The sequence below is a fragment of the Peromyscus eremicus genome, chromosome 3, assembly GCF_949786415.1.
Source record: "Peromyscus eremicus chromosome 3, PerEre_H2_v1, whole genome shotgun sequence".
Classification (NCBI taxonomy): Eukaryota; Metazoa; Chordata; class Mammalia; order Rodentia; family Cricetidae; genus Peromyscus; species Peromyscus eremicus.
In genome coordinates, this window is record NC_081418.1 from 145719604 (window position 1) to 145747592 (window position 27989).

A 27989-nucleotide genomic window follows, 5' to 3' on the forward strand; every position below is an offset into this window, starting at 1 on the left:
CACGAGCCGCGCGGGCTCGGAGCTCGCGCCTGCGCACCCCGCTCCTCGCGGCCGCGCGAGGCGATCCCTCCTTCCCTCCGTCCGTCACTTCCGTTTGACGCGGCGCGTCGGCGCTGCGTCACTTCCTGCCGCTACCGGTGTGGACGGTGGGTGGCGGCGGGCCGGCTGTCCGGCGCTCCCCTCCCCTCCTCCCTCCCTCCCTGTCCCTCCCTTGGCGGCCGCGCGTCGCGGGGACTCCCGACCCGGCCTCGGTGTCAGTGCGGGGGCCCTAGGCAGCCCGAGGCGCCGCGGCCGAGGAGAAGGACGACCGCGACCCTCGGTCCCCGCTCGCCGCCGCCGCCGCCGCCGCCATGGCCATGAGGCAGACGCCGCTCACCTGCTCGGGCCACACGCGGCCCGTGGTGGATTTGGCCTTCAGCGGCATCACGCCGTACGGCTACTTTCTGATCAGCGCTTGCAAAGGTGAGTCGAGCCCGGCACGGCCGCGGCTCTCGGTGGCCGAGGGGTGCGGTGGGGGCATCGGAGCTGCCAGTTAAAGCGAGAGTGTTCCTGGAGCAGAGGCCTTTGCTCGCTCGCGCCTGGTCAGGCTTTATGCGCCACCCCCCTCTCCTCCCGTTTTCGACACACACAACTACACCTTGTCTCCCAAGGATTTACTGGAAGGAGAAATTAGGCCAGGCCAAGAGGAGTGCCTTTTATGTCTTCGCACTCCTTGTATCATCCTTGGTGGTGTGAGCCTCATTTTTTTCAGAGGAAAATGTACTTAAGGTTTAGTTGGTTCAAAGTCAGAACGCCTATCTAGATTGTTTTGACACGTCAGTGGCTTCCAGCCTTAGGGTTTTTTTTTAAAAAAAATTTCTATTTATGTGTATCAATGTGTCTGTGTGCTTGCTTGTACATGTGTGAAGGAGTGCCCAGAGAGGTTAGATTAGGGCGTTGGAGTCCCTAGAGCTGGAATTACAGGCTGTTGTCAGCCTCTGTGTGGGGTGCTGGGAATCGGAATCAGGTCCCCTGGAAAGCATCTCTTTATACAATTGTTTTGTAATCTGAGTTTGTCAAGGCGAGGGAGTCAGAACAACAATTTTCCAGTTTGCTATTCAATATTCGATGTTATGTGGCAGGCTTCGAAATCACATGTCTTGAAATATTTTCTAGATGGCAAACCTATGCTCCGCCAGGGAGATACGGGAGACTGGATTGGAACCTTTTTGGGTCATAAAGGTGCTGTCTGGGGTGCAACACTGAATAAGGATGCTACCAAAGCTGCTACAGCTGCTGCAGATTTCACAGCGTAAGTGTAACAAAAATGGCTAACTTTAGTCTCTAGGAATTGTGTGGTGACATTGTCAGAATCTTCACCTTCAGTTAGGCATAGAGTTCTGACTCAGCTGGTGCCATAGAGAACACATGGTGTTTGAGCTCACCAAGATTCCATCTTGGTTCTCTGAGCATCCTTGTCTTCACTGAATCCCCAAACTTGAAAGGTTTAAATGACTTACCCTCTGTGTCTTTGATTGAGACTAGGAATCTTTATGATTATGATGCAGCCCAAATAATGGATGTTGGTGATGCCCTTGACAGATACTTCTCTAAGTTGAGTGCTACATAGTGCTACGCCCAGATACTTTTTCACTCAGTTTTTATTAACTGGCTCTAGATACATTTAAAACTGGGTCTCAAACTTTCTTTTTCTTATGGTGTTAAAAGTTTGCAGTCTGAAAGATGCTTGATTTTCCTTAGGTTGTCATTATCACCGGTTTTTGATTCTACAGGTAGTCCCTTGCGTTTGCCACTCTCTTAGTTCAGGCTCACCTTAGCTCTGCACTGCTGGGGATTTCTTCTTTGTTATTTCTGTTAGTATTGCTGCCATTCAGTCAGTCAAATCATGTCACTTCTCTTCTGAGGATTTGGTCTTGTCTTTACAGTTTTACTTCATCACCTTGGGTATACAGGAGTTTAGTCTTGAGAGCTTTAAAAATATTCAAGTGTGTTCTGTTTGGTTGGTCTGGGGGAAAAGTGCTGTCTTTTGCTCAGGTAATGTTTCTCTGGGTGACCTGTAGTCTTTGAACCACTGTAATAATAGATAAATCGCTTCATTCTAGTTTATTTTGTCTTTTGGTACAGTCTTTGATGCACCAAACCATTGCCACAATGCACTTCACCTGTTTTTACTTTGGGTATTGCATATATTATTAAACCGACTTACAATGATTCTCTGCTCTTTTGAGGCATGTGTTATATTGTATATAATTTTGGTGTATATTTACCTGTGTTGGTAGTATAGTTACACCTCTGTTTTTAAACCAATGAAGGCAACTTTTTATTTGCTATTGTGTGCAGGTATGTGCATGGCTGTGTGGAGGTCAGAAGACAGTTTTGGGGGTGTAGGTTCTGGGATCTGATTGAGGCTGTCAGGCTTGTGCTGTTGCCTACCAAGCCATCTTGCTGGTCCAAAGGCAATGTTAAGAGCTGCTGTACATGATACACCAGGGCCTGGAGGGTGAAAATGGTCTGTTGATTTCTTGTTTAAAAGGATTTCATAATAAGGAGCAACTGTAAATTGTGTTGCCACCTTTGGTTTAAGCAAATTAAAAACACTTAAGTTAAAAAAATGAACACAGCTTATAACATATTACCATGTGCCTTGTTGAACCCCAGAACTTTATATACAGCACAGTGAATTTTACTGTATGCACATTTAAGAACAAACAGTTTTAAGAGACAAATAATGCTACATGTACTTTCTATGCCTCTGAGGAATCAATTACTGTTACAGCATTGTGTATAAACCGTTGTAAAACTTTGTAGTCTGCCCTGTTAGGATGTTACATAAATCTGGTTTTAAAAACACCTATGAGTCCTTATGTTAGTGTTTTTAGGCCAAAAGTTGCCTTAGATGTCAGCCTGCATATTAACCCACAAGATAAAGCACTTTATTATATAGCCCAGGCTGGCTTTATACCTACAGTATATGTATAGTCAAGATGTCTTTGCATCTCCTCCATTTGAGTTAAGGTGTTACAGGTGAGCTGAGTGCCACCCACCTGGCTTTATGTGTGCTAGCTAGGCAAGCATTCTACCAGCTGAGATACATCCTCAGCCCTGACAAAGTACTCTGACGAGGTGAAAATGGGAAATAAGAATAATGCTCAGATATGGAAGAGTTACAGTGGACTTCTGGAACAGTAGAGGGAAGGTACCCATTGCCTTGTTAAGCAGTACGCACTTACTATATAGTACGTATTTTAATGTGCTTTTAAGGTTGAGGCCATGTTTTATATTTCTTTTCATTTTTTTATGATTCATTTATTTTTATTTTATGTACATTTGTGTGTTGCCTACATGTATGTCTGTGTGAGCTTGTGAGATCCCCTGGAACTGGAGGTATTGTGAGCTGCCATGTAGGGGCTGGGAATTGAAAGTGGGTCCTCTGGAAGAACAGGCAGTGCGCTTAACCACTGAGCCATCTCCAGCCGTTTATATCCCTGATTTAAGTACTGCTTTACACTTGTTGAATAAGTCAACTGAAAAAAAGGATCTTGGAATATTTGAGTCTGTAATTGCTATAAGTTTTTTTTTCCTATTAAAGTTTGTTCTTCTCTAAGTTCATTAAGAACATTGTCATTGGGAATGAATGTTACTGATTTTTATAATGGATGTAGAATATTTGATTAGAGTTATACAGTTCTAGATTCAGGTATTTATGAGGAAGGGGGTTATTTTCAGCTCTGGAAATTGAACCCAGGCTGTATGGCAAGCACTGTACCACTGAGTTAAAGCCTTAACTCCTTTTAAATTTCATTTTGCTAAGTTGCCCAACTGGCTTCAACTATGTAGCCAGAGTGGTAGGAAATTTCAGCTTGTTTCAGCGTCCCAAGTAGTAGGATTGATGGGTGATTACCACCACGGTGTAGTCGGACTTTTTTTTCCCCGCCCGCCTGTTTCCAGATAATCAACACGAGACTCAGTATTAATTATAAATGCTTGGCTGATAGCTCAGGCTTCTTATTAACTAACTCTTACAACTTCAATTGACTTACTTACATTAATCTACATCCTGCCCCCTGGCGTTACCTCTCTTTCATCTTGCACCTGTTTCCTCTCTGTCACCAGCTACTCCTCTGACTCCACCCTTCTTCCCAGTGTCCTTAGTCTAGTTTTCCTGCCTAACCTTATTCTCTCCAGCTATTGGCCAGTCAGCTTTTTTATTAAACCAATAACAGTGTAATTTACACAGTGTATAGAAGGATTACTCCACAGCACCACAGCTTGCTTGGAAGATAGTCCTGGTGTGGTGACACATGCCTGAGATTGAGGCAGGAGGGTTCACAAGTTCAAGGCAGGCCTAGAGTACACAGAAAATTCCAGCCAGGTGGGCTTTATGGTTAGACCCTTCCCCTCCAACCCCCAATATCATTATGGTAATTAGGTTACAGTCTTTTGACAGCAATCTAATAGTTAATAAAGTAATACTTTAAATACTTATTTATAATTATGCATTATCTGTTATGTTATTTATATTATATTTATATTTAAATTAAATATATAGTTGTAAGTGTAGATATTGTGGAATTAGCATTCTCAAAAATAAACTTTTGGATTGCAGTTTAAAGGCACATTTCTATTAACTTTGATTTTACCATAACCTGGCCTTAACAGTCTCAATTAAAGCAGACCATTGTGCCACTGACTGCTTCATGGTCTTATGCTGATTTTCTGTGCAGTTGGGAAGGATCCTTTATGGTAGTGAAATCTATGATGAATCTTGTTTTGTACATCTTACCACATTGTATTGCTAGCCCACAGGAAAGAAAGAAAAAGTATACAAGAATCCTGCTTGTGTGGGAACTACTTTGAAATGGAGAGAAAACAAGTGTGAAAAATTTGTAGCCGCCTCCACCCAACATTGAGCTGACCCTGATCATAGTCAAGGCTTTGTCTTGCTGCTACATGCCCTTTGTCTAGGTCATTTGGAGTATGCTGACTAAATAGAACTACAGGCTTGAGGACATGCCTATACATAGTTATATTAGTCAGGGTTCCCTAGAGGAACAGAACTTATAGAATGAATTTATATAAAAGAGATTTATTAGAATAGGTTACAGGCTGTGATCCAGCTAATCCAACATTGGCTGCCCAACTAGTCTGTCCATGAGGCTTGATGTCTCAGCTGGTCTTCCTAACTCAAATGAGATGTGTCCAGTCATTGGGGTTTCAGTTAATTCTAAATATAGTCAAGGTAACAATCAAGAATAGCCATCATAATAGTGTTGCTGCTTTCCTGACATTCCAGGTCCCAATATTTGTACTTGTAATTGATAGTAGGTATGTGAACACAGGCAGGTGGCCTGTATTGAGTGAGTCCTGACTGAATGTGGCCCTAGGTACTGTGACATCTGATTCTGTGTTTCATGGTTTGTTAAAGTTAAGAGTAGTAGTAGCACACTTGCTGTTAGCTCTGGTTAGTGTTACTCTGGTCTCCAGTGAATGCGTAGTCTACATCAAAGTAAGATTTTGTTTTTGGAAGAGTATTAACATATTTAAATTAACATTTCAAAGGCCATTAGAGATGGAGAATAACTCAATGATAGAGTGCTTGTTTATCATGCAAGGATCTGGGTTCAGTCCTGTGTGTGGCCCAGAAAAAAAAAAAAAAGATTAAAATGATGGACATTACCCAGAGTTCTATTGAAATTCATAAAACTAGTGTAGACATTTCAGGTGGTTTTGACAGTTGGATGCCTCTGATCCTAATCCATGTGAACTCAGGCTAGAACCCTTTCTCTGTGGCTAACTAAGAATGAGCACATAGAAACAAAAAGTGCTATGGGCCTTGGAAGCTGAGCTCTGGAAGAACTGGAATAAGTGGTTGCTGGGTGTGGTGGTACACACCTTTCTGGTACTCGGGAGTTGGAGGCATGAGGATCTCAAGTTAGAGATCAGTTTGAGGACATGTCAGCTCCAAGACAGTGCTACATAGAGATCTTGTCTCTCCCCCTCCCCCTCCCCCCAAAAAAAAGAAAAAAAAAGAAAAAGAAAGAAAGAAAAATGGTTAATTATTGAATGAGAAGATAGAAAATCAAGTGGAGATTAGCATTTGAAATGAGGATACAAAGAACTTGGAGCACATAGATATGAGTAGAGGTGTGGGAGCTGAAGAAAATGCTTGAATCATGGGTGGCTAGAATCAGAACTAAAAGGAGGTTGGGGCAGAGAGGTAAAGTAGAATGGGAGAGACTGGAGTGGGTATAAGAGAAATAAGGTGACATTATTTCTCTCGAACATGTTTTTACAACCATTCATGTATAAGTTTAGATGTTTATGACCAGTTCCTATTTCTTACATTTCTAAATTTTACTAATGCTGTTATTTGGAGTGCTTTTTGTTCCTGGTGTGCTTGGTGTAGTTTGGCTTGCTCTTTCAGACCTCTGGCTCTCTTTGGAATCTCTGGACTTTGCATGCACACTCATGCCCTTTTGTACTTGGAGTGGGGACGATGGCTGTTTGTTTTTATTTTACTTCTACTTTGTCTGAGTTTTGAGAAAGATCCCACTGTAATTCAGGCTAACCTAAACTCAGAATCCTCCTGCCTCAGCAGAAAATGATTGTAAGGGATTACACCCACTAACATCTAGCCTTCCACCATCTTGATTTAAACTTTATCTGATCTGTATCAAGGTCTAACATTGTAAAATTTTAAGGTAGCTAAATTCACAGAAGTTCTATATTCTTTTCTCTGGTATATGAATATATAAAAGGATGACTTGGTGAACTGAATTGGTTAAAATATTCTTCAGGCTTGGTAAAAAATATGGCTGTAAGCTAAAAACTAGGCTGGGTTAATTTGTGAATAAATTATTCTTTTCCAATGTCAAAGAAAATTAAGAGTTAAAAAGTCCTATGGAGAAATTGTCTTTTTTAGATAAATTATTGTAATAATGAGTGCTATGAGAGATGCATAATACAGTTATATAAATATTATATATGTAATTACTTTGTATTGATCAAAATTACCACTATATTTAACCTTGTATTAATGTTATGTAATGTTTGCTTATGTTCATTTTTAGCAAAGTGTGGGATGCTGTCTCAGGAGATGAATTGATGACCCTGGCTCATAAGCACATTGTCAAGACTGTGGATTTCACACAGGTATGAGAAAACGGAATTTTGGCTAGGGATGTAGTTCAGGTTTATACACTGTTTGCATAGCACATGAATGAGGCCCTGAGTTCTTTTTGAGATCAAAGAAGTATTACTCAGGTGCAGAGTGGCAGTTCCTGTGGTACAGAGAGGGAGGGGCCACAGCAGAATGGCGGTTCTTGTGGTACAGTACAGTGTGATTGAGAGGAAACTTGAGCTTGGCAAGTCTTAAGACATTTACAGTGTCCTCTTGGAAGTATTGGTTACAACTGTATCTTTATTGGTGATTATATTTCATTAACTATTAAAGTGGTTAATCTACTAACATTTTTCTTTTTTGTTTTCAGGATAGCAACTACCTGTTAACTGGGGGACAGGATAAACTGCTACGCATATATGACTTGAACAAACCTGAGGCAGGTAAGCATCACTCATGCATCACTTTGTGGAACCATAAACATTTGAAAGTTAAGATAACCACCAGATAAAAACATCTATTATCTATTCTTTGTTAAAATCTTAATTTCAGTCACAATATATCCTGTCAAGACTTTTTTCTTTCTCCTATGCAGATTTCATTTTAATATTTGCTTATTTTATTGCATAACTCATATAGCCTTCTGGCAATATAAAATTTCATTATAGTGATGTTTTTCATTTCATGATTCTAGATTCTGTAGATACTAGAGCAGTGTTGCTAGATTTTGGGTAATGTGTGTTGTTGCCCTCTGTAAGAGAGGATGCTGGGACATCAGTGTGTATGGTAAGGGTTAGGTTTTCAACTTTTTAGCTGTATTGGTTGTTCAGAAGAAACATTCTGTAGGTGAAGGTAGGATTATTCATAAATTACAAAACTAACACTGAGTTTAAAAAAGTACATTGTAGCCGGGCGGTGGTGGCACACGCCTTTAATCTCAGCACTTGGGAGGCAGTGGCAGGCGGATCTCTGAATTTGAGGCCAACCTGGGCTACAGAGTGAGTTCCAGGAAAGGCACAAAGCTACACAGATAAACCTTGTCTCAAAAAACCAAAAAAAGTACATTGTGATTAAACAGTCATTCTATAGTTACATTCTATTTGGAAGGACATTTCTAAAGTGACGGATTGTACTTATCACCACAGATTCCATTATCTGCTATGCATTTTCCTCTGTCTACTTTTTGGTAGACTTATGCTAAAACATCAAAACATTGTTGAACTTGTCTGATATAGTAAAGATAGTTAGGTGGGTGGACTTTTTCATCCTCACCTCCCAAAGCTGTTTTCTAGGGTTGCTTTTCCAGTGGGTCAACAGTAGAAGGAATAACAATGAATGGAACTTTAACTTGTGTGTCAGATAGTGTTAAGCACCTCAGGTGTATGTTTTTATTTGCTCATCATAGACTATATATAACAACTTCTATTACCCCATTTTAAAGATGAAGAAATGAAGTTTCTTTCCTGGGAATTGGTTATGCTACTTTAATTGTTTCCTTTTTCCTTCTGCCCTCTGCTTTCCTGGCAAGTGCGTGCATGCGTGTATATGTTTCGCCCCACTAGTTACTGCCAACTCTGTGTGTGTGTGTGTGTGTGTTTCGCCCCATTAGTGACTGCCAACAGTGACTAGAATAAAGATCCTAGGGGATGTGCCTCAGCTTCATAAAGCAAGGGTCATACAATACAGGAAACCTGAGCACATCTGATAGACATCTTTGAAACGGGCTGAGGTTTGGAAAGTTGTTGTAAAATTAACAATTGTTTTCATATTGCTCAGTTCAGAAAGCCAGATATTTATTAAGCATTTTAAATAAATTGTTTCTTCTAAAGAACCTAAGGAAATTAGTGGTCACACTTCCGGTATTAAAAAGGCTCTGTGGTGCAGTGAGGATAAACAAATCCTTTCAGCTGATGATAAAACTGTTCGGTAAGTTAATTTTTCTTCAATAATTTAATGTTTGAAAAGCATTTTAGCTTGGAGCTTATAAGTACTTCTAATAAATCATGTTGGAAAATGTGTGTAAGTTAAAGTTTAAGTCAATATAGGTCACGTTTACCTAGACCTGTCTATTTACTATCACGCACACGGAGGAGAATTCAGAAAGTCATTAAAGCTGCTGACACGTAGTTAGTTGTTCCGAGTGTAGTTATGGACAGGTTGGCTGAGGGGATTCATGATACCCTTAAAACTTCGTGTTAAGACCTGATGTATTTTTCTGTGAAAAGATGCGTAGCTGTCGGATAGATCAAAACAACTGTTGAGATTGGGTGTTAGGTAACAGTTTTATTGTTAGGAAAGTATATGGTAAAGTTGATTTCACCAACAACCTAACATTTCATAGGAACTCAGAATTCCTTTATGATTTGTAACAAAATTGCTTTATTATGATTGTGATTACTGTCATGAATTTATGTACAGATAAAATTGAAGCTTTTTTTCTGGTCACTGAGTAAATATGATTTCTTTTTCTTTTGCAGTCTTTGGGATCATGCTACGATGACAGAAGTGAAATCTGTGAATTTTAACATGTCCGTGAGCAGCATGGAGTATATCCCTGAGGGAGAGGTCCTGGTGCTTACTTATGGGCGGACTATTGCTTTTCATAGTGCACTTAGGTATGGCCAGGAAATTCCTGCATTTTATTTGGGGGTTAAAAAGGGAAAATTAACTTATGCTGGCTCAGCTGTTGATTAATAATGATTGCTCCTCATGTAGAGGACCAGAGTTCAGTTCTTAGCACCATCAGGTACACCTGTAATTCCAGCCTTGGTATCCAGTTGCCTCCATAGCATCCCATGTATATATGTAGATACACATACAAAAAAATAAAATAATCTTCAAAAAAAGGAAGGCTTGTACAAAAAAAGTTGCATGATTCTTTTAGAGGCAGATTGTTACCTTTGCTGTGTAACACACAGGAAGTGTTTCTACACCTCTTAACAACTGTCTCTTAGGTTGAGCATGCTTTAATCAGGAGTTAACTTAAATTCCAGTTGTGTAGGATATTTATTGGTAAAGTCTAAGTTCTGTTTTATTAAAAGAAGCATTGGCATGATGTTATGTATTCCCTACTATGTAGAAATTGCTGCGATACTGTTTCTTTTCTATTTTCTAGTTAAAATTTTAGAGAAACGAGGCCCTGGGATATAACTCAGTAAGAGTGCTTGTGTAGCATGGATTGAGACCCTAGGTTTGAATTCCTAGGACCTAAAAACAATGAAGGAAGTAGTGCAGACTTAATCATTTCTTTTTCTGGTGTGTGTGTATACTTGGGTTTTTCTTTTAATTAATAGGACTATGATGCATATAATCTTGCTTTTTAATTAAAAATTTCGTATCCCTTAAAACACCATTAAAATATTTTTATTGGTCATATTTCATTAAATTATATGAGGTTATGTATCTGTTGCTCTGTTTTATCACTGTAGCTAATGTTCTCAGTAGGAATCCTGTATGTACAGTGTTGAGTTCAAACTGTACAACTGAGTATAGAGTTCTTAGCCTTGGTACTTAAAGGATTTCTGTAAAGATTAGACCAATTATACTCTGACTTAGCATTTGGTCTCAAAGAATATTTCTAGTGTTCAGCTTCATTGAATAGGAGACAGAAAATCTAATATGGAAGTTCTAAAAATGTAAGGGAGCTCCTATAAATACAGTAAAGCTAATAGTGGAATACTTTTGCCCAGAACTATCAGATTGTACACCTGTAACTGCTCATTCCTGGGCCATGCAATCCTGCTGTAGACTTTTGCCTCAGATCTCATTGGGTAGTAGTAGCTGGCCTGTTGAATATTTCAAGCAACAAGTGGTCTTCTGTAATGCTAGATACGCCTCAGCTAACTAGTTTGCTTTTCAAGATAGTTTCTTTGTATAGTCCTGGTTGTCTTGGAACTCTCTTTGTAGATCAAAGTGACTTTAAATTCAGAGATCTGCCTACCTCTGCTTCCCAAGTGCTGGGTGGGATTAAAGTCTTTCACCACCATGCCTGGCTAAGTTTAATTTGTGTGTTTTATATGTGGCATGTGTTGATTGATGTTCATTGTTGAAGTAGTTTTCAGGATTGAACTGAAAAGGACTAGTAAGGATACTATAGTTGATTTTCCAGGGGAAGCAGTTGTGCATTGATAAGTACAACTTCTAATACAGTTAATCTGTCTTAGTTACTTTTCTATTGCTGTGAAGAGACACCATGACCAAGGCACCTTTCAAAGGGAAGCATTTAATTGGGAGCTTTTCAGAGGGTGACTCCATGACCTGACCATCATGGCTGGAGGCAGGCAGGCAAGCTTGCCACCAAAGTAGTAGCTGAGAGATCTTATCTGACCCACAAGCAGGAGATGTGCAGAGAGCTGGCCAGACTGGGTCTGGCATGGGCTTTTGAAACCTCAGAGCCCACCTCCAGTGATACAGCTTCTCCAACAGTGCTAATCCTTACCAGAACAGTCCACCAGCTGGAAGCCAAGCATTCAAATACAAGCCTATACGGGGCCATTCTCATTCAGAACACCATAGGACCTGGTTAAAAACAGCTGTTGAGAACAGTTTTGATAGCAGTTTCTTGTGTTGGATGTGGAAGCCTAAATCTCAACAATTCAGAAAATATTCAATGTTCCTTAGTATTGTAAGTAATTCCCTACTGTGAAGCTTGCTGTCTTTTCATTTACTTTTTCACGGTTGAGCATTCAACCCAGGGACATAAATGCCTATGTCCCCAGCCTTTGGGTTTTTTGCGACGGTTTCAAGGCTGCCCTTCAGTGTGTCTCTGGCTGGGTTGTTCCTCCGCAGCCTCCTGAGCTGGTATGCAGGTGTGCACCATTGTGCTTGGTCTGTATGACCTCTTTTATATTCATTAAAATAATGCATGTTTGTAGAAAGACTGAAAATTTTGAAAAGGAAAAAAAGCTAGCCTGGCGTTGTCACTGCTGTAGAGGGGTGGTGGGATTTGGGAGAATGGAGCCGATAAATGAGTTGGACTAAAGTTTCATGCATAGCCAACTTAATTCAGAGCCTCCGACAATTTATGTATTCTGAAGGTTAATAAATGTCACATGAGTAAAGTTCTCATGAGTTCAAAATGTATACAATCACAAGGACAAGCTGCATATGTTTTTCCTTACCATAAAGGCATATAAAGGATAGTTTAATAAGAACAACAAGCAATAATGAATAATCTGAAGTAAACTCATTCCTGTCCACAGTGCCTGGGAGGAGCATGGCATGGTGTTCCTATCTGTAATCCCAACCCCAGTGAGTAGCTCAGGCAAGGAGGATCTTGAGTTAAAGGCCATTCTGGACTTCATACAGATCCTGTCTCAGAAACAATAAAAGGTCCCTGATATGGTTTATCAGGAGCTGTCTCCTGCTTAGAACATGGATTTCCCACTGCTGAATGACTTTCTCAGATGAAATCCACTTGGATATAACAATCTTGAATGTTTTTACTCATGTTAGTTTTTTTTAACAGTTCAGTTACACTTTGCTTAATTGAATAATTAATTACTGTTTTTTGAATTTCAGAATTTAGAAATAATTTCAGTGTGGGTAGATATTTGTATAGCATTAAAATTTTTGTAGACATTTATGTTTTGTGGTTTTCCTTCCCAGTCTGGAGCCAGTTAAATCCTTTGAAGCTCCTGCAACCATCAATTCTGCATCTCTTCATCCTGAGAAGGAGTTTCTTGTTGCAGGTGGAGAAGACTTTAAACTGTATAAGTATGATTATAATAGTGGAGAAGAATTAGGTAAGTCTCTTTTCTGTTCCTTAAATCTGTGGTTTTCAACCTGTGAGTCATAACCCTTGTGGTTGTTGAAAAAGGGGTTGCCTAAGACCATTTAGAACAGACAGATATTTATATTAAAATTCATAACCGTAGCAAAACTACAGTTATGAAGTAGCAACAAAAGTTTTATGGTTGGGTGGTCACCACAACATGAAGAACTTTATTAAAGGATCGCAGCATTAGGAAGGTTGAGAACCATTGCCTTAAATGATTTACTTTATCAAAATATTAAATTCTAGTGAGTACCTTAGATATTGACCTAAAGTATGTTGAAAGTAAGTTTTGCAGCTAACCAAAACTCGAAATTCATACATTCAGAAATGAAGGTGTTTTATCCATTTTGTATAGAAATTTATAGACCCACAGACAAAATACACTGAACTCAGTTTCCTTTGAACTGAGTTTCATATTTATGCTGATGTTCTGTATTATAGTGCAGTGATTTTTTCCCCCCTTTATTGGGAGGGAACATCTGTTTCAAATTAAATATTAAACATATGCAAGGATATTTGTTCTTTCTAAGGGAAGAGCAGGCACTCATTTACCCAGCCTCCTTTCTCTAACTGGGGAATCCCCAAGAATCTCTAGAGAATAATGGGGATCACTGTGGTTTATGGAGACCTTTAGGGAGATTCTAATATAATTATCATATATATTTTTATTTTAATATTTTATTATTTTCTAAAATTAAAATATAATTTAATATCATATAAAATATAATATATTTATTATTTTATATATGTATTATTTTGCTTTTTTTTTGAGTCTTGTTATTTCCATAAGTTTCATAATAGTTTTTTTCTTTGGTTTTTTTTTTTTGGGGGGGGGGGATGTCTTTTGTTTTTGGCTTTTTTTTTTTTTTTTTTTTTTTTTGGAGACAAGGTTTCTCTGTGTAACAGCTCTGGCTGTCCTGTAGACTAGACTGGCCTCAAACTCAGATCCAACTGCCTCTGCCTTCCAAGTGCTAGGATTAAAGTCATGCACCACCACCACCAGCCATAATAGTTTTTAAGAAGTAGAATGGTTGATATATGATTAATTTGAAGCAAACACATCCTAACTTTATAGTGTGTAATAGTGATGCTAGATTGTTCAGAGAGCAGTTTTTTTAGTACCTACTTTTATATTTAATTACCAAGTCTTATGTTTTCCTTTTAGTTTGACAATCTTATTTTCTGTTTATAAACTGCCACCTTTTTTCTTATCTGTATCTAACTGTTCTGGTTTCCCACCCAAAGAGCTAAATTAACTAGATTTGTACAGAAAGAACAGGAGGCAGCTTTGTTTGTTTCTTGGGGGAAACTGGTAGATGGGGGTTGCTTTAGTCAGCTTTAGAATATTCCAGTCCGTTCTTCTCAGTTTGAGAGAGCTGTGGCTGGGTTCGGGGTGGAGGAGGTAGGTGGTCAGCATCAGTGAAACCCAGGCTTGCGGTACGGGGAGGAAGAAATGGACAACTGTTGCAATTTGGACCCAGCTGCTCTCCTCTCAGTCTCTGTTCAGACAACTTTCAGTTTTTAGGATGGGGTAGATAGAGCAGGGGAGTGGTTCTTGGGGTGATGGCTGAATCCAGAACTTTGTGTGTGGTAGACAAGTGTTCCACCCAAGCGCCTATTCCATGCTTTATTCTCTGGCTAGTCTGAGATGGAGGAAACGCCAGAATAAGATGATGGGGTCTGAGATTATAGATGGGGCACGTTCCTAAGTAAGGGTCTTACTGCAGTAGGAAACCTTCCTGATGTATGCATCTTTTCATAAAATTTCTTATATTAAGATGTGAGGTCAGTATTGAGCCCGTATCTCAGCATTGTCACGAATTAGGAAGAAGCCTAGGAAGCCTGGTTAGGGAATTAAGATAGAGTATGTAAAAGAGCTCCACCTGGTGGCCCCCTCTGTAGCATGGAAAAAATTGGTTCCTCTAAAAGCAGGGGATGAATTCAGGACATAGAAACTGGGATGAAATTGACAGTCTTCAGCTCCAATCTCTGCAGAATTTAGTCTTTATTGACAGCTCCTCAATTCTCTGTGGGATGTGAAAACTCATTTTCTTTTTCGAAAGGCAGTCTGCCTCTGACATACTGGATTGGAAAGGACTAATCCTAAGGAAATGGTAGAGATGATCTCCCAGCAACACAGTGTCTCTTTTAGTAAAAAATACTTAGCCTACATTTAAAATTAAAAAAAATAATTAGCTTTACATTTAAATCTGATAGCCCCATTCTTCACCTTTTCCAGAATCCTACAAAGGTCACTTTGGTCCCATTCACTGTGTGAGATTTAGTCCTGATGGGGAGCTCTATGCCAGTGGTTCTGAAGATGGGACATTGAGATTGTGGCAGACTGTGGTAGGAAAAACCTATGGCCTTTGGAAATGCGTGCTTCCTGGTAAGGACATTTATTCAAAGTGAACAAATTATAATGCATAGATTTTGTATCATTTATAAATTCTGCTTCATTGTGTCTTGTTTCCCTTAGATTTTGAATTATAAAATATGGTATAAGCAAAGTGAAGCCATGATTCTAATTGAGCAATGTCCTTTATGGGATGAGTTGAATGAATTAATTCAGAATTTATTACAAAGGGACAGGTAGATGGCCCAGTGGTTACCGGCACAGGTATACACAAAAATAAAATAACAGTTGTTAGAAGGCAGTATGAAGAATTTACAATTATCTGTCCAATTCCTCATAGTATTATATTACCCCATCCTTACCCCTGAAAACATGTTTTTCAGTTAAAAAATGAAAACCCAAACACTTGTTCCTAATTGCAGAGTGGCTGTAGTACTACAAGTGACTTTGAGATGTCTATTTTAGAATCACGGTAACTTTAAAAAGGAATTGTCTTGTGTGAGATCGCGGGAACCTGTTGTGCTTCCTAGTCAGTTGTTACTGCCTTTCTCTTCACAGAAGAAGACAGTGGTGAGCTGGCCAAGCCAAAGATCGGTTTTCCAGAAACAGCGGAAGAGGAGCTGGGTAAGTATGAATGAACTTTTCTAAGGGCCCTAGGGATGTAAAAATTAAGTGTATGTGTGTTTTGGTCAGTGGCAAAAGTAATTTATTAAGTGTGAACGGATTTGAATTAAGTTGTGGAAAGCTTATACACACATGCATAAGCAATAGCTACAGAGTTCTGGGCCTCATGTACACTGCGGACATGACTGATGGGTTACTCTCAAGGTACAGAGTTCGAGGCCTCATGTACACTGTACACATGACTGATGGGTTACTTTCTTAAACTTAGGAGATGGGTGCTAGCTTAACAAATTACTTAGTTTATAATTGTGAAGGGAATTAGCAATTAAACCAGTAGAGACCTATGGATGGGCAGGGGTAACTATTGAGGAGGGGTGGAGGAGTTAAGCAAAAAACAGATATATCAAGGCAGAGAAGCAAAATGTGAAGATCACTGCCTTGCTTGAAGAGAGGGGAAAAGGAGATGGGAGAGGCTAGACCATCCAGTGCCTTATTTGCTCTCTTATAATTTTGAGAGTTTTATAAACTGGGAGAATGAAAACCCTTTGATTTTAAGTGGAGGAGTAGATATAAATGTAGGAAATATAATGTGGAGAAAGAATTAAGAGTAGGGACATTAAGGGTAGGTATGTAGCTGTGGGATAGACCCGGAGAACAGAAGTAAAGTCCTTACTGGGAGGATTGGCAAGGCGGCTAATGGTTAGATCGGGAGACGGGTTCTGCTCTTAGGTAGTGACTTGGGGCAGTGAGAAAGGGAGAGTTTACCACAGACTCTGGGGTTACCCCTGCTTTTGATATTAGGCCACCTCCCCCCTAAAAGCAGTGTTTAATGCTTATGGTTTTGAATTGCATAGCCTTAAATACTAACATTTAATTACTAAGGGAAAAGATAGGATTCACAAAGGCACGATTTTAATTAAATGCTGATTGGGTAGTTGCAAGTCATTTGAAGCTCATCTTGAAAGGACAGTGGTGGGGGTTAAAACTGTGGTTTGAAGACAGTAGAAGTGTGTGTCTGAGCTCTGCTCGGGGTACCTGGTGACCTGAGTCCAGTTGATAAGGCCTTGTTCAGTGGCTTTCTGTTTTGTCATCCTCACCACAGTATGCATACAAAACACCTTTCTATTTCCTCCTTAGATAGAAACGTGGATTTCCTTCTTTCCTGTATTAAATTGACCATGATTTTGTCTTTTACTTGCAGAAGAAATTGCTTCAGAGAATTCAGATTCCATCTACTCTTCAACTCCTGAAGTTAAGGCCTGAGCATCAGATGGATGCCCTAGATACCATATAGTTTATGGACTGAACAAGCAGAGAAAAGCATCAGCCTTCAGAGTTACTCTCTGCCTGTGGCAAAGAGGGCAGAAACTATTGGGAATATGAATTAGCGCCAGTGCACGAACAACTACTCCGTATCCTGTGAGTGCAAATAGCTGAGTGTGTGAGGTGCAGGCAGGAGGGTGTGCTCATGATGTGCCATAGCCTGCTGTCTCGGATGAACAAGCCAACGTACAATTTCCATTTTACACTTCAGTTTCTTGTAGCTGTTTATGTTATGAAGAAGAAAAATATATTGGCCTATTTTTCTGACTTTTCCCTTAAAGCAGAATGTCTTTTTCTCTTTGCTTAGTTGTGAAGAAGAGGAAATACATGATAAAGTAACTGGCTTGATCTCTTTCATTGTACATTGACTGCTTCTGAACATCCAATATTTTTTAGTTATCTAAATAAAATGCCTCTAAAACAAAATAATGTTCTGTTTCTTTGGGAAATTCTGATACATTTGAGTATTAAAACTGGAAATACCCAGAAAGTTTCTACGTCATATACAGCAATTTGTAGCAAAAGACAGTTTGGTTACAGGGTCTGAATTAAACATTCCCTAATTTTGAAATTCAGTTATATAAACTTGAAATTTTCATGACTTGCTTGGTGTTCATTTGCCTTCTTCCAGATTGATAGAATTGCTTTTCTTGGCTCTTTAAACATGCATGTTGATTACTAAAAAAAAAAGCAATTAGAAAGAGCAGAAAGATAACCTGAAACCCTAATTCTTCTGAAAACTACTACCATACATAGTAGAACATCTGTGCATTTGTACAGCCACATGATTTTATGAAACTGGGTTAATCTTAACTTGCAATATTTAAGATGTATTAGATTTTTGTGCATCACATCCTTTAAGTTTGGATTGTTCAAAAAGTCATCAACTTTGTGGTCAATTGGATCAGTTAAATATATTTGTAGTTCATTTACTTTTTACATTACGAAGAGATTAAATTAGTAATTTGGGAATGCATAGGAACATGTTAATTTGCTTTTTTGTAATTTGTCTTTTGAATGACCTTTAATATTTTGCTTAGAAGAAAAAAATTAAGTTTTGAGAGGTTGTGACAACTGGAAGGCACTACACACAGTGTTAGCCCGGAAGAGCCAGGAGGAAGCATGACATAGGAGTCCATTGAGGAGCCTAAGCGTGTTGTCCTGTGTCCATGTTGAATGTGCCTGGTCCTCTGCTCTTTACCAGTATTGTCATTGTATCAGGAATTAAACTGAGAGTCTGACCGTAAATAAACTTTACATGCGTCTTTTGGAATGGAAGTTGCTTCGGTGTTTAAATTAAGGGCATTTCTTAGTTTTGTGCCATTGGTTTCCTATTGCTGCAGCAAGCTTGTAGCTTGAACTGACGTGTTGATATTAATAGATCCCAGTGTCCTGAGGCCGAAACATGTCACACTTGAATAAAGTCACGGGGCTGGCAAAGCAAAGCTGTATTCTGTCTGGAGTTACTAGGAGAAACTCCCCTACCTCTCCCAACTAAAGTTGTTTCCACTCAGATGCTCACATGAGAAGTCGTGGATGACCCTGCCTGCATGTTCTGAGTTCTGCATCTGCTGTGTGCTTGTTCTGGGGTCTGTCCTGAATCTGTTCTTTGCCTGCCTCCTACTGCCACTCTGGCCGAGCTCCCCACATCCCTTCCTTGGGTGTTGTGGTACCTTCCTGTCTACTCACCCCTGGTCTGCCTGGCTCTCTTCCATGCTGTCTACACTGTAGGAAAGGCGATTCCTTTAGAATTTGAACATTAAGGAGCTTGGGTCATTTGACTTGGGAGCTGGTAGATAATTCCTTGACAGCATGCCACTTAAATAGTATGGAAGTGAGGCTAAAACTTAGGAGTAAAGAAGTGGGGACCTACTGGAGAACTGGCTTAGTAGTAAAGGGTGTGCTGTGCAAGTATGAGAACCTGAGTTTGGTTACTCAGCACCCACACACATAAGGTCAGGCATGGTGGTGCATACTTGAGAAAACGTCTACATCACACGTGATAGTTATATATTAGGATACAGGATTGCTTGGTCATTGTGGCTAGGGTAATTATATGGGGTTCTTGTGTTGGGACATAAGTATTTTGGCCTTGGCTCTTGGCACATTCTTGGTGGTCTAGTGGTTTCCAGACAAGCTCCAGGTTTGTAGTGCCTGCTTTTCTTTTTTGCAAGGTTAAGTAAAAATAACAGTGCCATTATGAATATGATCTAGATACATCCAAACTATTTAGAAGTAGCTGTGTGTGGACTAGACTAGGTGGCAGCTGTGTAGGGTAGGGGAACAAGCCAACGTGTATTTAGCTGAGAAGTTGTTTTTCTGACACATTAATAGCTCCCATTTATCATATCCTCAGGTATGTGTAAGTTATACCCTTTGCAAGGCAAACTTATTTTGGTCACCCCATTTTTCAGTAAGTAGATGTAACATTCCTAAAACCTATCATTAAGTAGAACTGAAATTTGAATGGGTTTAGCTCATGAGAACCCCACTACCATAAATGCCTAAACTTTGCTTCTCTCGGTATACATTTCTGGCAGGATTTTCGTGAGATGAAAATGCTTTTCTATATCTGAAAACACCTAAAGCATTTGATTCACACTAGACAAACCCAGAGCTGAGACCTTTTCAGCAGAGCAGAGATGGGTGAATGCAGATTAGATGGCTAGCAGCCTGTGCGGAGCCTAGAGTAATCCAGAGAAGCCACGCTGAAGAAAATGCCAACATCACAGAATCTCAGTTTTAGGGAGCCAAGAAATTGTCAGGATCATCTCTTACAAAAAAGGAAAATGAAGTTCACAAAGGCCAGTAATGTGTCCTAGGTCACATACTCAATTATTCACAGAACTAAGTTTTTAGAAAAAAAAATCCCCTTGGGGCTAGAGAGATGGTTCAGCAGTTAAGAGTGCTTGCTCTTTCATAAGACTCTAGTTTGGTCCCCAGCTTATGACTGCTTCTAACTCCTGCTCCAGAGAATCCTGTCTTGGCCTTGCAGGTACCTGTGCACATGTGGTTATGTCCGTGCATCCGTATATATACAAAAATGAAACACTTTTTTTTTTTTTTTTTTTTAAACGGAAGAGACCAAATCTTTGTGGAATGTGGTGGCATCCTCCTGTATTCCCAGCAGTGTGGAGTCTGGGGCAGGAGGATCACAGTTTCTGGGTCCCTGGTTCAACAAAGCCAACGTGGGCCAGCCATGATTATAGAGCGAAACTCCTGCCTCAGAAACAAGAGGAGAAACCAGATCTTTCTAGGCTCCCGTCCTAGCTGCTCTTTCATTGAGTCCAGATTGGAAATCACCGCGTGCTCTAGGGCCTAGACTGTGCCTTGGCAGTCGGTTGAGGGCTATGGAATACCACCCACAATTCAGGTCCAAGATTGCAGAGCTCTTCCCACGCAAGAAGGGGTCTAGAACTACCACTCACAGATTCTACAGCTAATGTACCTAAGACTCATTCTATACAGCTCAGTTGGCAATGTAAGCATTTTTAAACTGGTCTGGGCAGACTTCTGGGAGCAGGGGTGTGCTCAAGTCACGTGCCTGGTCTGGAGGGGCCAGAATAGGTACAAAGTGCTGGCCGGGTGCCAAAGTCCCTGAACTACCTAGGAGGAAAAGGTGGAGGCAAGCGGGGCTGAGGGGCGGGGCTATGGTGGGGCGGGGCTCGGGGCGGGCACTCGGCAGGAAGGAGGTAGGCAGATGCGGAAGGGGGCCTAGCCCAAGTGTTGGTTTTTCGGCAGTTCTCACAATGGCCGCGCACTGTCGGGGTTCAGAACTCGGTAAGGGCCGGCGGGTTGCACTCCCCTTCGCCCGGCCGCGTGCTCGGGGAGGAGCTGGGGCGCGCAGGGAGGTACCTGGCGGGCAGAAACCTGAACCAAGGCGGGGGACGTTCCCGCTGCCTGGATCTTTGCAGTCTTAACCTCTTTAAGCGAAGCAAGGAAGGGTTAGACCTTTCCACTTTGTGGGTCTGTGGTCGCAATGAAAACAAACCCCAAGGAAAGGCCTTGACTGAGTACTTGTGCCGTATGTTGCCCGGTTCACGCAGCCATACCCAAAGTTAGCAGCGCTGGTGGGAGAGTTGTCATGGCCTGCTAAAAGTGATTTTAGACAACTTACAAAACGTCCCTTTTAAAACCGCTTTTCATCTTACTAATACTGGTTCAGATATTGCTGGGAAAGAAAACTCTAAAATCTGTAATTCAAACGTAGCAAAAAGGTAATTGAACCAAATGCTAGTGATTTAACTTTGTATCGTTTTACATCCTGGGCCCTCTTAGTCGTGTGATTTTTGGGTAAATTACACACTTTGCGCTTAAGTATCTTCATTTGTAAAATAGTTATTAGGAAGCTACTGCTGTCTGAAGGCGGTTTGAATACTGCAAGGGTACTTGTAGCCTCTGGTCGATTTCTCTGCACTTAATGTTGAATAAGTAACGATATTAAGTAAGTGCAGAAAGTTCTGTTTGTAGGGGCTGGAGGCAATGTCCAGCAGGAGCTGATGCAGAGGCCGTGGAGGGGTGCCGTTTACTGGCTTGCTCCTCATGGCTTGCTCAGCCTGCTTTCTTGTAGAATCCAGGGCCACCAGCCCAGGGATGGCAGCACCTCAGATGACTCTAGCTAATGGCAAGTTGACATAAAGCTAGCCAGCACAAGCTTCCTTTCAGTCGTGCATCTTTGGAGGCATCTGGGAACCCACGATTATGTGCTTGGGAACGTTTTAGTAACATCTTGCATTATGTCCGTCTGTTTCTGTCAAGGGAGAAATCTCAAAACGATCTTAATTGAGAGGAAATGGGGACAATTTTAACAGATACTGTTATTAACAAGAGATTGTTTAAAAGTGTAGTCTTGGTGTAGCACAAAGGAACCCATGGGTAAAGTCAGAGGAACTCTGAATGGCCACTCTTTCTCTAAGAAGGGTGCTCCGGAACTCCAACCCTGCTAGCAAGCACCCTGGCAGGAAGTTCGCTTGGTTTTTGTCCTACAAAGCTGATAACTGTCTTTCCCCCATTTGCTGTGGCCCACCCAGCTTCATAGTCTTGAGCTTGGCTTTTTTTAAAAAAAAAAAAAAAAACTTTCTTTTTCTTTTTATTTTTTTTTTCTTTTTGGTTTTTCGAGACAGGGTTTCTCTGTAGCTTTGGTCCCTGTCCTGGATCTCGCTCTGTAGACCAGGCTGGCCTCGAACTCACAGAGATCTGCCTGGCTCTGCCTCCCAAGTGCTGGGATTAAAGGTACGCACCACCACCGCCTGGCTTTTTTATTTATTCTTTGTGTCTTTCACATCGTGCCTCCTGATCCCACTCAGCTCTCTCCCCCATAATAAAATAAAATTTAAGAGAGAGGGAAGAAAAAAGGAAGAAAGGGAAACTCTCGTCTTGGATCTTGGAAGCTGCAGTGTAGTCCAGCGGGTCGTGCCATAAACCCCTTTATCCATACATTTTTACATGCAGGCGTTTATCTCAAAGAACTGCTGGCCTGTTCAAGGCCCCTGGTCTCTGCTCTGCCATCAGTGCTGGCTGGTTTTGTTTTTATGTGTATGGGTGCTTTACCTGCATATATGTCTGCACACCATGTACGTTCCTGGTGCCCTTGGAAGCTGAAACAGGTGATCACCTCCTTTGGAACTGGTGCTTCAGACAGTAGTGAGCCACCATGTGGGTGCTGGGACTAGAATGCCAGTCCTCTGCAAGAGCAGCCAGTGTTCTTAACCACTGAGCTATCTCACCAGCCCAATACAGAATCTTAAAGCAAAACAGAAGACTGTAATGAGGTATCCACCTGTCTTTCACTTATCTTCCTTTTTTTTTTGAGATGATATTTAAGAAAACTTCTAAGATCTATTGTATTTTGTCTGCATGTGTATGTGCACCACATGGTGCCTGGTGCCCTTGGATCCACTGTGTTGCAGACAGTTGTGAGCTGACATGTGGGTGCTGGGAATTGAACTCAGGTCCTCTGAAAGAGCAGCCAGTGCTCTTAACTGCTGAGCCATCTCTCCAGTCCCGTAGGTGGTCTTATATATTCCAGTTTGACCTAGAACTTTTTGTGGTTGAGTGTGACCTTGAACTCCTAATCCTCCTGCCTCCACCTCCCAAGTGCTAGGATTATAGGCCTGCCTGTCTTAGACCAATGAAATGATTATGATAACCGAGTACTGGGTTACCGTGTATCTTTGTCTTTTACCTTTGTTTTTTAGGAGCTTGTGTAAGAATTAGGGGCCTAGGGAGCTCATTTCTTCCTTCCTGTGCCTGGACTCTGGGCTGCTGTGTGCATGGGTTTTCTTTACCTGTGTGGGCTGCCATGCCCCACTCTGGACTTGTGCCCTGTCCCAGATATAAGGGTTCAAATGTCCATCTTGTTCACCTCCCTTCTTATCTGTACCCTGGTGGTTTAGGACAGTTGTCTAAAGAAGAGAGGGGAGAGGAGGCAAAGTCCACTTTAAAATATATAGTCGTGTGCACAGACATTTGGGGAGTCCTGTGTGGAATGCCTGATGTTCTTGGCTTGTTAACATCTGGCCGCAGGGAATGGATCCCAGGGGCAGCCCGGCCTGCTCTTTGATCTCTCTGAGCAGGCACATCACTCAGGTGTTGGCCTGGCAGGTCTGAAGCCCTAGGCTTAGTGCCAACACTGTGATTGGATCCCAATTTTAGGAGGTGGGGGCAAGAAGAGTAACAGTTTTAAGGCCAGCCTGGGATACACGAGACCCTGTCTCAAAACTAAACTAAACCCACCACCAACACAATTATATTCAAGGGAGCGCAGTAAAGAAACTGCCAACACGACCACTCCATTATTAGGGGGGAGGTTTTTATTGTGAATAAGAGAGAGAAAATATCTAGAAGCAACTGGAAGAGTGTAGAGTGGAGAGAAAAAGAAAGCAGACTGGACCTTGCCAGGGAAGCAGAAGAGAATCGTGGAGATAGTGAGAAAGGAAGAGAGGGAGAAGAGAGCCCGGGAGAGAGCAAGAGACAGAAAGAGCATAGCGAGAGAAAGCAAGAGAGGGAACAGTCAGAGTAGCTGGGTTAGCGGGAGGAAGGGTGTAGCTGTGGGGAGGGAAGCCCGTGGGCTGGAGGGAGTTTAGGGTAGAGCAGGAGGTGAGAAGGCTAAGATGCTAGTGTGGGCTCTGAACTGTATTAACAGGTCCTTGTGATACTGAGGGAGCCTGGAGGCCAGCATGGGCCTTGATACATGGCTCCTTTTGGGGGACAGAAGACCTGTTTCACAAGTTCCTGAGGAATGCTGGCTCTCATCTAACTGCCACACATCTAGCTTGGGCTCATTTCTGGATATTTCGACTGGCCGAGAACTGACAAAAGTGACTTCAGAAACACCGGAGGACAGGAAGAGATGGAGGCCTTCTTTGCAAGGCTGTTTCTCTGGGGACAGTTTGTGTATAGGGATTGAGAGAAAGCAGTCTAGAAGGTTTCTTTAAACACAGGAACCCAAGTGTTCAGATTTGTAGCGTATCTTATTCTGCTAGAGTGGACATGACTAATATGTTGAAGAAGACAGAAATGATCTAATTCTGTGTGTGGGTCACACAGTATGGTGGATTGTACAGTTTTATATCTTAAGTAGGGTGTCCTTTTATGAACCCTTTTATTTTGCTTTTGAAGTCTGTTACCATTGGTTTGTCTTTTATTCTGATACTGTTTTGATAAGTAGAAAACTATGAAATAATAATGGGTGTTTGTTGTATAATTAAATAATTAAAAGTCCTCTGTGGTACCTGCTATGCTGAAACACATTTTTTTGTAAAAGTATCTAAGCCCTGTGGACTTTAATTATTAGGAGGAAAGACAAACTTCAAGCCCTCATTGAAAATGGGCTGCCTCTGCCTGGAAAGAAAGACTACTAAATGAGACAGCAGACGGAGCCCTTGAGGACGCGATTGAAACATGTCACTAGAAATGGTTTAAGTGGAGAGTTCTGGCCCTTTTAAAACGCTGTCTGTCGCTTGAGGATTGGGTCACCTTGAAATGTGTTCATCTTTGAATTAAAGGCATGAAAAGACACTTTGAAAAATTTCAGTGACTTTGGTGTGTGTTGTGAGCGTCTGTGGGTGTACCTCTCCTCCGCCTGCCTCACTGAAACAGTCAGTTCCCTGGAAACCAAAGTGGCCGCAAGAGGAGGATAAATGTTTAATCTCCGCGCCAGCAGCCCGACACAGTTTTTAAAATGCTGAGACACTCACATCCCAACTCCTTGCTCTTTGTATACCCAGCCTTTCCTCCAAAGAAATGCCAGGCAGAGAAGGAGCTGCTGGTAATTGCTCTCTAAAATGACTCTGCCTGGCTAGCGCCAGGGTTGTTTTAGACTCTAGTTAATGATGCCAAGTCGTGGTCTTTAAAGGAAGGAAAAATACTGAAATTATCTGATCAGAATCCTGATTCCGATGAGCTTTTCGGTGGAATACCCAGGGGACCTACTTATGTCCTCGCAGTTCAGAGTAGGGGTGTGTGAGAGTGTGCAGTTCATTCAGATATCTACAGCTGGGCCGGGAGGTGGCGCAGTGAAGGAAAACACTGGCCACACACGCCTCAAGCTTGAGTTCAGTCCTGGGAACCCACATGAGAACCCCACAGGCGTGTCTAATCCCAGATGGAACTGCACACCAACTGGGTAACGGGAGGTGCAGACAGGGGAATACCAGAAACTCAAGGGCCAGCTGTTCTTAAGAATTCAGCATGGCAGAAACAAGAACTTGCCTCAAGGCAGGAGAGAACCAGCTGTACACACACACACACACACACACACACACACACACACACACGCACGAGTCATTGAAAAGATGAAAATGTCTGCAGCTTAGCAGGGCTTTCTGTATGTTGTTATGATTTTTGAAATGGATCTTATAGCCCAGGCTATCCTGGAGCTTACAACCTTCTTGCCCCAGCCTCCTGGCTGCTGAGGTCATAGGCCAGCACCACCACACCTAACCTCGGAGACATTTTTAAAGAATATAATACCAATTGCTTGAATACAAGCAGTGCTCAGGGCTGAAGCAATCTGCTCACAGAGACAATTCTTCAGTGACTTAAGTGGCAAGTAGTGTGTACGATGTAGGTATACCAGCCAGGGAATGGCATCATGTCCCCTGTGTGGCCTGCTCAAAATGGCATTAACTTGAAGGCTTCAGTGCTTCTGGAACTTTGGATTAATAGTCTGGACCAAGGGTGACTGGAAGTATGGGAAGTAGACTTGTCCATCAAAGGTCTCACACCCTGCGGGAACTCTGCTTCTTTCTTATTTATGTGCTCTTAAAATAGTGCTCTTAAAATAATCTTTCATCTGTTGAATAATTTAATTTGTGGACAAGAATGGGTCTCATGACGCCATTTGCATACCTGTGTGTCATCGTACCTAGCGCTTCTTCACCTTGTCACCCTCTCTCATGTCCCCTTGCCCCCCTTACTATTTCCTCTCCACAGCGGTCTCTTTCACAGGCCGACCTGAAGCCAGGCACCTGTGGGCTGGCCCTCGGAGAATCTCTGCTTGGCTGTGTGTGTTTTCCTAGATGCACCGAAGTCTCTCTGTGAAGGATAACGGTCCCTTGAACAGGGACTTCTGTGCCCTGGTTTGTCCTTTCCTAATCTGTAAGGCGAGGGCACGAGGATTGACATGTGTTACTGTGGTGGCTGATGGTAATAATGGAGGAAGTTATGCTTGCGTGGACTCGGGCATCTTTGGGACTTTTGCTCTGTTTTTGAAAATCTAAAGCTACTCTAAAAATTATCTCCAAACAAGACAAAAACCAATGGCAATCTATGAGACTTGGAGAATTCGTCAGGAGCCATGTGGCTGGCCCTGACGTGGCCATTCACACAGCTGTGGCCATTCCTGGGTTTGTCCTTTAGACTCCCCTTCCCTTATCTGGCTGGCTGGAACCACTTCCCACAACAGCAAATAATCCGTCTTTAAGTTTTTAAAGTGTGTGTGTGTGTGTGTGTGTGTGTGTGTGTGTGTGTGTGTGTGAGCATGCGTGCAGGTGCCCACAGGGACCAGAGGCATTGGATGCCCCTGGAGCTGGAGTTGCAGGCCATTCTGAGTCTTCTGACCGGAGTGCTGGGATTTAATCTCTGGTTCTCTAGAACAGCAGTACATACTCCTAACTGCTGAGCCATCTCTCGAGCCCCAGTGCAGAGATTATTTATATGACCTTTTAGAAATAACTTGGGCTTGGGAATTCAGTGACCTGAGTTTCCCTGGAAGGTTCTGTGTGAATATGAACTTGTAATTGAGTCTCTGGGCTTCAGTGTCCTCAATCTGTAGTTCCACCCTAGAAGATTAACTTAGGTCACCCCTAACTTGATGAGCGATGTCTGCTTCTGTATTTCCCTCTGAAATATCAGCCCTCATGTAGTATCAGTCCTCCCTGTAGGCACCCTTGGTCTCCACTGGTCTCCTGAAATACCCTGCCTCTGAGTTTGCTAGGCCTCTGTATCTCTCACATCACATACAACAGTACCTTCCATGACACAACTTTGTGTGCATGCCCAGAGTCCCATGTATCCCAGATGGACCTCAAAGTCTGTGTGTAGCTGAGAAAGACCTTCAAGTTCAGATCCCCCTCTTTGCCTCTTGAGTACTGGGATTTATATGTGCAGTGCATGCCCAATTTTATGGTGCTGACATGAAACCCAGGCTTCCTGCACACTAGGCAAGCATTCTACCAGGTGAGCTCAAACCCCAGTCTCCCAGCATAGCCCTCTGGCTGGCTGATGTATTCAGCCAGGAATCCTCCTCTTTTTCTATGTCCTTGGGCCCCGTTCCTCCTCCTACCACG

General features: G+C 41.9%; 2 protein-coding genes across 3 annotated transcripts in view; both read left to right on the top strand.

Annotated features, from left to right (window-relative positions):
• The first annotated feature begins 327 nt into the window (after window positions 1-327).
• Window positions 328-18472, top strand: Strap (serine/threonine kinase receptor associated protein). The gene is made up of 10 exons (XM_059258727.1): window positions 328-462; window positions 1156-1291; window positions 7071-7152; window positions 7491-7563; window positions 8950-9046; window positions 9598-9735; window positions 12728-12864; window positions 15136-15285; window positions 15811-15876; window positions 17078-18472. The coding sequence occupies exons 1-10, from the start codon at window positions 351-353 to the stop codon at window positions 17137-17139; spliced, it is 1053 nt and encodes a 350-aa protein (XP_059114710.1). The 5' UTR covers window positions 328-350; the 3' UTR covers window positions 17140-18472.
• Window positions 18473-20889: 2417 nt separating this feature from the next.
• The window catches only part of Dera (deoxyribose-phosphate aldolase), a 77383-nt gene continuing 70283 nt past the window's right edge, over window positions 20890-27989 (top strand). For both annotated transcript variants that reach the window (XM_059256981.1, XM_059256982.1), the window contains exon 1: window positions 20890-20979. In XM_059256981.1, coding sequence (XP_059112964.1) covers window positions 20949-20979 — 31 coding nt within the window. In that variant the 5' untranslated portion in view covers window positions 20890-20948. The remainder of the gene's footprint in view (window positions 20980-27989) is intronic.